General features: G+C 42.6%; 1 protein-coding gene across 1 annotated transcript in view; it reads left to right on the plus strand.

The window, feature by feature from the left end:
- The first annotated feature begins 9,657 nt into the window (after window positions 1-9,657).
- LOC104940326 (hairy/enhancer-of-split related with YRPW motif protein 1) overlaps window positions 9,658-10,055 on the plus strand; it is a 2,226-nt gene continuing 1,828 nt past the window's right edge. Inside the window, exon 1 of the mRNA XM_010756903.3 lies at window positions 9,658-9,955. Coding sequence (XP_010755205.3) covers window positions 9,774-9,955 — 182 coding nt within the window. The 5' untranslated portion in view covers window positions 9,658-9,773. The remainder of the gene's footprint in view (window positions 9,956-10,055) is intronic.

Here is a 10,055-nt window from a genome sequence, read left to right on the forward strand (position 1 = left end):
GTCCTTTTATCTTTGTAATGTAATAGTAAATTCAGTCAACAGACAAAAAGGTGTGGAAACAGTTCCTGGAGGGGCCGACTCCTGCAGCAGACAAAGAGGAGTGTCCCTCAGGTATAAATACCTAGGTGCCCCCATGCTCTGGGTATTTTCTTCATCTTTAAACGCTTGCATGTTGAATTGACCTTTTCTTTGCAAAGAAAATAAAACCTTGTCGGCCGGCAGAAGTCTCTATTTCATTCTTCACCAGCAGCAGAGAAATTTCCACAACAACATACATGGACTCAAGTTAATCTTTAGTTACATATATCTACATACGTTAAGATCTATCAAAAAAAACAATTATATTACATACATTTTATTGTATATTATACCAATTATATTGCTCTCATATGTAAAAGTATACCCTTCGAGACTGTGAGAGTCACAGAGATTCAATTAAGTTAATGTTTCATTTAGCTGTAATTATAATTTTTCCCCACAAAATTACAACAAAAGGTTAATATTTAAAAACATATTCTTGTGTATCTGTCTAAAACTATCACATCAGCTTTTACCATTAAACAGCACCCTCTCTCTGAGTGAATGTAATACTGAGTTTAATCAGAAGATGGCGCCTGTGAAAAGCAAATAAAATAGAGGCTCTGTTCACAACTGAACATTTTTAGCATACATGTAAGTGCTGAAATAAATCTGCAAATTAAAGTTAATCATTGTCTTTATGTTAATTTATCATTCCATATTTTTCCAACTGTATTACAGCATGTACAATGCATTTACAGTTGAACTGCTTGGCATGGAAAAGGTATGATATTCAAATAATTTTTGACTGGTAGTGTAAGGCCAAAAACAACTATACTCAAATATCAATGGACTTGTATCCAGATGTCACAGATGTTACTGTGGTGTACTGCCTCCCAATGGTTTGAGGAGTTTGTCACAATAAACCTTACAACGTAAAGTTGCATGACCAAACCCCCCCCCCCCCAAAACAGCTATCCTGATCTAATTCAAGACTTCTGTATAGTAAAGCAACATGTCCTTAACAAGAGGTCAACAAGTACACACTCCACAACCATATAAAGATGATATTTTATGTATTTATTTCATCTAAATCCACTTTATGAAAACAAGCACTATGTAGAATGCAGCTTTGTTCATGAAACGAGCTCATGAGTGTTGCTGACGAATGTCTCAATGACATCAAAGTGGAGAAGTGTCTTCAGACAGAAATGGTTCCAGATGCTCAAAACAAAATCAGATTCAGATCAGAGGAGCACACAGTGACACACCTCTTCAGTGGATTAAAATGGATTGAGTTGTTGTCTTCCTCTGACTGCCTCTCGCCATGAAATATTTTCACATCTGAATCTAGAAACTCATCTCACTTAATTATTATAAATGGTGCTCAATGAAATCACTTCAGACTCATTTTTCACTGCCTGCGTATGACATGTTTGTTACAGTATTGAAAGCCTACAAACAAAAGAAAGCAGTGAGGTTTGCACGTGTCATGGTTTCAAATATCTGCAGCTTGAAACATACTGTTACTGTGTTTTCAAAGTGTGTATTCTTTGCATCAGTGCAGCAGATAGATGTACACAGGACATTCGCCTGTAAGCATGTAATAAAAAAAACCTTAGTTGCAGATGATGGCATTAAACACCTTGTAAGAATGTTCACTCTACAATGAAACCACCCAAGAAGTCACAGTGGCACTAGGTTCTGCATGCCATCACAGTTTAGTCCCTGTGTTTCTAGCTTTTGAAGGTGCTCATTTTTTATTCACATTAATTAGACTCTCTAAGAACATCGGTATATGGGGCACATCCCTTTTGAGATGTATTCAAAAGGGCTGTCTCGTGTACTGCTGTGGCGCTTTTATCACGGCACAGCTGTTTGATGTATTATGAGAAATAACCGTCAATATGAAACCAGAAAAACTGGAATCAGTGTGTGCCATATACACTTAGAACTTTATTCATTTCACTTACCATTTCTAAGTTGGAACAACTTTACAAAATTGAGTAAATGTCTTAATCTTAAATCCTAAACATTAAGTAAACTTAACAAGTAGATATAAAGTTTAAAAAGAAAATTGTGAAAAAAAAGTAACTTAAAACTATTTATTTACTTGATCTTGATGAGACTGTCACATATGGCTCCAGTATTTGATTTCATGGTCCAAATGCATGTCCATGTTCATTTAGTTCACTGACAGCCACAATATGATGTGATAATCAAAGAGGGGGAGGGAGGGGCCTGTGATATATCATGGAATGCTGTTTACGCATCCAATAAGCCGATTACTTGTTGTTCTGTCACCCGGGGGTTTTATGCGTACATGCAGGTGCCATCCAGCAGGCGCAGAGCCCATCTAATGAACATGAACTCTCTCTGGCAGCCACAGAGAAGTCCTTTCCTCCTGGTTTTCATCAACACTTCAGCCTCCATTGATGGGAGAACAGTGGCCATGGACAAAAGCTGTATATACTGTACAAACACAGCTCTGAGCGGCAGCACACTGACTCATTCTTCAGTGTGTGTGAGAACGGAGGGGGACCCCTTTCAGCTCCTTTGTGTTGGTGTCTGTCAACAGTGTAGTTGGAGGCAGAGCCCATTGTGGCGGCCAGTGTTTCGTATTGACACAGGGCCTCGCTCAGCTTGTTCCCAGGGTCCAACCTGAGGACTCATGAATAATGGAGAGAGGATCCTCAGGGCCAAGGGGGAGTTCGTAAGTCTGACTGAGCCTGTTATAAACCTAAACTACAGCTTTATAAGCCGGCAGGTAAAACTGCGGTCACAGCTGATCATGTTGACGGTGAACTTTGCAACAACTCTCTGGAGCCAGTGATCTGACACTGTGAATCTTGCAGAAGGGTGGTGCATCACAAAGTACAATACACAAGAAAGGCACACTTATAAAGTTATTAAATAAGTATTTTTCACTTCCACATCTTGTTTGAGTACATGTTATTGTATTTCCTCCTTCTAAGTTGAAACCGTTTTTTCTATTTTAGGTAATCCTTTGTCCGAGGTAGGGGATACATTTCCTCAATGTAGAGATTTATCAATGCCTTTTGCCATTTCCTGGACTGTAGTTGAGGCATGTCCATAATCTTTTTGTTTACTTTTTGATCCAAACCAATTTTTGGAACTCTCTGAAACTCAAAAATGTGTTCATGCGCTGCATCAGATTTTATCCCCCCAAAAAATATGCCTTCTGGAAAAAAAATAAGCCATGCAATCAAAAACAGAAAACAGAACAATCACAAAATAAACAAATTAATTGTAAAGGCCTGTTACACTCTATGGAAAACAAAAAGCTGAAAATGGAAAATATATTAGAATGACATGAGGATGTTCAGGTTTGATGAGCGTTGGGTGTGTGCCACGGGCGTCACTTCAGGTCTGTTTCCCAGCAGGTCCTAACCATCTGCTGAGAGGCTCACACGACCTGAGCGACGTGCCCTCTCCTCTTTGCCTTTTTACACGGCTGCTGGATGAGGGGGAACCAGAGGCCAGGGTGGGCGGCAATCGTTCTGCTTAGCCAGGATGAAGAGTGTGTGTGTGTGTGTGTGTGTGTGTGTGTGTGTGTGTGTGTGTGTGTGCGTGTGTGCAGCGGAGGTCAGAGAGGTGCCTCTTGCTTGTGTGCTTTGAGCTTTTTCATGCTTCCTGCTTTGATCTTCTCTCTCATCCCTTCATCCCACACGCTCCCTGCGCCTCAGGCTTCTGGTTTGCAGCACACCGACGGTGGGGCTGGAGAGGGATAGGCGGCTGAGCGAGGGGGGCTTTCTCTCACAGAGACACTGCTTGTTCTGTCAATACAGGGAGAGGTGCAGGGAGAGCTGCCCATGGGGGCACAGCCGGGCGCAGAGGGCAGTGGGCGGAGGGTTCACCAGGAGCTAAAGTGATGCATACTGTACAATTCTCTGCTCCCCTTTTATGCTCCCTTAGATCCTCCAACAGTGGGCTGGAATTCTTGTGTGAAAAACAACTGCCACAGTGCTTAGAGGGTGGCCTCCTGACCCCTTACAACATGGGAAAGTGCATCCCTCAGCTGGTAGTTATATAAAGCCTGCCAGAGTCATGAGAATCCCTGATAAATCACTTGGCTTGAGGCCTCTTATGTCTCTCTGCATCTTACATGGAACGATTATTTTCTGTGGGTCAATATAATGTGTCTCTTTCTTCCAAAGCTTTTATATAGACTGTGTATTCAACGTGTTGCCATATAATCAATGTGACAGGAAGCGATAGTTGCACGACAGCGTGACAGTCATCATGTGAACATGTGTCAAAAACATTCTCTTATCCCTCAGAGCCTGATAATCCTCATATAACCACTCACACACAAACACACACACACCGTCCAGCCATACCCCCACCTGCTGAGCCGAGACTGGGAGACACAAAAGCAGAGGCACAGAGCAGAACCCCTAATTGAAGATTAATTGGAAGGGGGGTGGGGCACGTACCTTTATTTAGACATGTGGTAAGTGTTAGGCTGTGACAATTAACTCAACCATCTCAGCAGATGACTGCACTTAATATTTCATGACAAACTTTAAGGGAGGGGTGAGTTTACAGGGGGGATATCTGCCATGCAGCGCTGCTGCAAAACAACCAACACATTCATCCCTTTCAAGACGATGACAGAAATCATTAATATCTGTGACATCTTCCAGGTAAACTGGCAAGTGCTCTCTCACCTTTCCTGTCAGTTCCAGTCATATGTAACTCACATACACATATTAAGTAAAATGTGCAATTGTGTTATACAAAGGACTTATCTGTCAGACATTTTATTGTTGCCAGCATTTCATTTCAAGATTTTGACGAAAACTATCTGAAGGCAACAACTGAGATTAAAAGCTGGCATTTTACATAACCACCAGGACATTATAACGCGATATGATGAATGGAAAATGGGCGAAGAAACAAGAAAAATGTACAAATCATGTGGATTATTATAGAGTAGAAATAATGCATAGAGACGTACAGAAGTAAAGCTGGAATTGACAGTACAACTTGGTGGGATTCTGATGCATGTTTTTGCGAGTGGGAGAGAGGGGAAGAAAGAGTAAAGGGGCTGTGCTAACAGGCTTTCTGCAGATCACTGGCAGTTTGACTGCAGTGGAGAGTAATGGGGCTGGCAGGGCGGAATCAATTACTGGCCACAACAGATTTTCCCACAGGTCGGAGCTTGGGAAAGCAGTACTTTACTGCAGCGCAGACAGCTGGCACAGAGCATCCACTGGGAAAGGAGCCGGCTCGCAAGAAGAGAAGAAAAAAAAACAGCATTTCTTTTTGATAAACTTGTGACACACCATACATTGACTCCTTCTTTTTGTTTCTTTGCTCTGTCTAAAAAAAGATAAATTGTTATACTTACTGTTAATCAGATTTTATTCCAGATTGTATCAGGAAGATTTCACACGAGTCCCCTAAAAAAAACCCTTGGCCCTAGGTGTTTATGATGATGTAAAGGACTAAGTCATAACATTAGTTGACCTTCAGAGACAGACCTACTCCAAAATATAGATTTCCCAAACAAGTGAAAAATCACATCTTGTAACAGTGTACACACACACACAAAGCAGAGAGAAGTAATTATTTTCTAGCAGCTTAACTTGACTAATAATTCATATGGCCAGTGCCTGTCAGGTTCCCTTTGCGTGATGTAAACCAGGAGATACATTTCAATTAGAGCCCCAAACACCCCCAACCTTACCTCATACACACACAAACACACACTCACACTCCATTGATATGCAAACAATGTTTTTCCTGTGGCAACACAATGTGTGGCCTTAAAAGTAGCTTGCTCCATGGTCCTCCTTTCTCTGTGTGGACATCACGTGCTGTCTCCTGTTGCGCTCATTTGGGAACCGGTCTTGTGATCTGCTTTCCCTCTATTGTGGACTTGCATAAGTTAACTGATAATGGGAAGCATACTGGTAAACCTTATAAACAATGTAATTGTTAGAGGCTATTGTACAGGAGTGTGCACCATTGTGGAGAAAGTAATGAATTCGATTTTTATTTATTCATGAATGACTGACTCATCCACATTTTTCTCAAGCCGGCACACAAGGTTGCCCATATCAGAGTTCAAAGTATTGTTCGTATCTTTCCTAAATGCTGTTCATGGCTTGTAATTGACTCTAAACCCTGTAATTGGCAACCGGTGCCGAGATCCTGGTGTCAGTATTATGACCTGAGAAACTGTCTTAAGAAGAAAAAAAGACCTAAAAAAAAGCTCCTGCTAAACAAAGAAACAAGGAAGTCAACATATCCTCTTTGGCTTTACCTATCCAAAAAGCAGAAGGAGAATGGATGCCAACAAAGGCAGGAAAGTAAAGAATGAGAAGGCGGGTGTATTACGGTCAGACAGTGGGAATGGGTCACAGGCCTGGTCTGTTCCCTGCCCAATATAGCGCCTGGGTGCTGGAACCAGGGGGGACAGGCAGGAAGCTGTGGCCCATAGGATAACATTGTTGTATGGAAGTTGTCTGGGAGACATTTCCCTCAGTCAGACAAGCTATTTAGGATCAGCATGGGTGGCATATTCTCTGTCTTACATAATATGCCATAACGCATGTATTTATGCAGCAAAGTTACCTTTTTACATACACCTACTCTATTTGACTGGTGGGCATGGGCATGATCTCACACACATATAACCCATCCCCCACAACACACACATACACACACAAACGCAAACTCCACCGAAGCAGTTGTTGAATGACAGGTATAAGATGTCAGAATGGAGTGCACACAGGATGCAGGCACGGCTGCGAACGTCGCTGCTGCCGACAGCCCCAACGGTTGACATAGTAAATCAATCCTGATGGGAGGGTGGGCAGGACGGAGGCTAGGGTGGGGGATGTGGAGGGAGGGAGTCCAATGGGACTGAGCCGGCCTCTGTCAGACACACTCAGCCACTCAGCCAGCCAGAGAGAGACTGTCGACGGGTGGGAGAACACTCGCCGGGAAGCGCTCACACGGAGATTGAGTTACCACGGAATTAGATCAGGGCTGTGGGAAACAGCACCTCCTAAACACACTCGCACACTCTCAGTCACACACACATAAACACATGCAGACACACCAGCACACACTCAGGCCGCACTCTTGCACACAAAGAGTCACCAAGGGAAACCTAAGGGAAGATTGAGGAAGGCAGCTGGGCACACGCCAGTTTCAAACAAATGCTTGCTTATACCTCTTAGCTTCCTGGAGTAGTTTCTTCAAATCGGTGCCGAGTTAGGCCCACGGTCAACAGGCCGACTGGCATGTTGCTCAGGTTATTAAATGCAGCCTAAAGATCATTTAGAGAAACAATGCAATCCCAGACAAATGAGCTGAAAACCAAGTAAACTGGAGAAGGGCCTAAAAAAAGGTTGTGATGCAACAGGTGAAAAGTCAAGGTTTTTGGAAGGAAAAATCATAATTATGTTTAATGGACCACAGGAATGTCAGAGCTAATGTGAAGGACCTTGACAGTCAGGTGTGAGGAGAGTGGTTTGTGTCAGCTTAATGGGGACCACATGAATTCGTCTGTCCTATAAGAGCTGGTGGCACTGTAGAGCCCTATTACCATAATAGCATCATAAACAATACTGAAGTGATCCCAAATATACTCAAGCTGCCCATCAGAAGAGAGTCATGGAAAGGCCAATGTGTAGTTTAGTCTGGGTTAGATGGCTATGGAGCTGTCCCAAATTTTCTGCAGAAGAAGAGCTGTCCAGAAAAGGGAGTATGCAGGCCTCGGGGGCTTTTTCAGCACTGGATTACAGTTTATGTTAAGGTCTATAAATCGACCAAGTGGGTGTATGGGAGTGTGGAAATGCATGAAATGGGTGAATGTACTCATGATTTCTTAGTGAAAGTGTAAGCTGACAGGGAGGGGAGGAGAGCTGGAGGAGAGGGGGGGCGGGGGGCTCCTCTATGCATGTGTGTCAGGGATAGTGCGAAGGTTCATCCACACTCACTGCATCAACACGAATGACTGAAGCTCGCACATTGTATCTGTCACCACTGTAACCCCTCTGACATTCTGGGAACAGCATGTTGGCCTGCAGTTGCTCCCTCGAATCAAGCTCTCATCCGCACTTGTCTAGCTCCCAACGCACCGAGTTAACAACTGACCTGATGGACGGAGCAGAGAAACAGCTGCTGCTCTACAAGGTACTGGAATGGAAGACAGGGGAGGGGGGTCACACTCCCACTGATGGTCTTACCAGACACGTCTTGATGCAGGAATTATACCAGCCTCAAGTGCTATCGTTTCCCAGACACCTATTAATAGTGTTATGGTATTTTATGTTTTTATATGTTGACTTATGTTATGGCAGGAGAAGTGGAGGAAGTCTTCATATAACTTACTTGAGTTAAAGTGGCGATACTACCCTATAAAAAAAACTAAAAACATTTGATCTAACATCCTGTATTTCTTTCTTGAGTACAGAAGTACTGGCAACAAAATGTACAAAAATAAAAGTCATAATACAGAAATGGCCTCTGGGAATCATATATTATTATAGTATTGGATCACTATTATTATTATTATTCAGGCGTCAAAATGTAAGCAGTGCTTAAATGTTGTAGTTGGCTGAGGTGGAGTTAATTTAAACAGCTTATACATTGTTGAGTAGTGTAATCTAAAGCAATCTAATTTTATAAAGAGGATCACATGTTTTGTATGGGAAATCTGTAACCAGTAACTTGAAACATAAAGTACAGTGAATAAATATGCTTTCCACCATTGTAGTGTGGTTTTATTAGTATGTATATAACAAAGCATTAATATTTGCCTTTATATATAAATATGCATAAGCAGAAATGTGTGTATCTCATGCCTTTTTCTCCTTAATACATACTAGAAAAACAGCCAGGAGGGGATCTGTTACAGAGCGGCGCATAAACATTGAAAGCTCCTGTGTTTTATATAGTTTGCCCTCTGACCCAAGCGTATTAGCGAGGTCAAAATTTTCACACCTTCGGCAGACCACCCCTGCTCTCCACCCACCCAGAGGCACTTTTAGAAGGTTTGTATATTTGTAGCACATTAGTAAAACATTCATCTATGCATGTAGCTTTTGTTTTACAGCATTTTTTATTTCTCTACACAGCAGAGGGAGCTTCACTGTTTTCACCCACCGTGGATGAATGATTCCCTGGGAAGGTCTGTCTGCGCCAGTCAGTTGACCTGTTTGCAGTGACTGGGGAGGTGGCGGAGGAGAGGTGGAGGAGAGAGGGAGGGTTTCCTAGGAGAGCCTGGCAACGTCGACTGACTAATGTTGGGCCTCCCGGCTGATCAATGCTGTTGTGGAACCACACAGCTGACAGCAGACAATGAACAACACACTCTGCTAATAGGCCATGTGTCCTCCACAACACCAAAGAAGAAGAGGGCTCCTGCCATAATGGGGCCTGTTGCTCATGAACTGGGATCTCAGCAGGGAAACTGGGGGACCTGAGGCCAGGAGTCTACCAGTCAGCCTGAGCTGTCAAACACAGAGAAAAGGACTCAAGACATATTTTAAAAAAACAAAAACAAAAAAAAACATTGCTTTTGTGATAATGTTCAGCACATTCACATTCTGAGCTTGTTCATTGATTTTTTCTTTTTTCTTTTGTAAAGCATATGTCATTCAAATGCCAGCTCGATTCTAACAGGCTCAAGTCTTCTTCAAACACCGCCCACATCATTCCGAGGTCCCCGCCCCCCTCTCCGCGGTGTGAAAGTACTCACAGCAGAGGCAGGTCTGATGTTTAAACTGTCGCACGGATCCTCTGCTGTCAGTGCGCCACTGGAGCTTTTCTGCGCAAGGAGGACTGTTGATCACTGCGGGCTTGGAAACAAAATGAAGCGAAGCCACAACTACAGCTCATCCGAGAGCGACCTGGACGACAATGTTGAGGTGGAGAAGGACAGTGGAGACGAAAATGGGTATGTTGACTTAAAAAAATAATAATAATAATTAGGCTATATTATATGTTCTAAGTCACTTTTTTATTTTTATTTTTTATTTTTTTTATTATTATTCACT

This window comes from Larimichthys crocea, chromosome XIII, assembly GCF_000972845.2.
Source record: "Larimichthys crocea isolate SSNF chromosome XIII, L_crocea_2.0, whole genome shotgun sequence".
NCBI classification, from domain to species: domain Eukaryota; kingdom Metazoa; phylum Chordata; class Actinopteri; family Sciaenidae; genus Larimichthys; species Larimichthys crocea.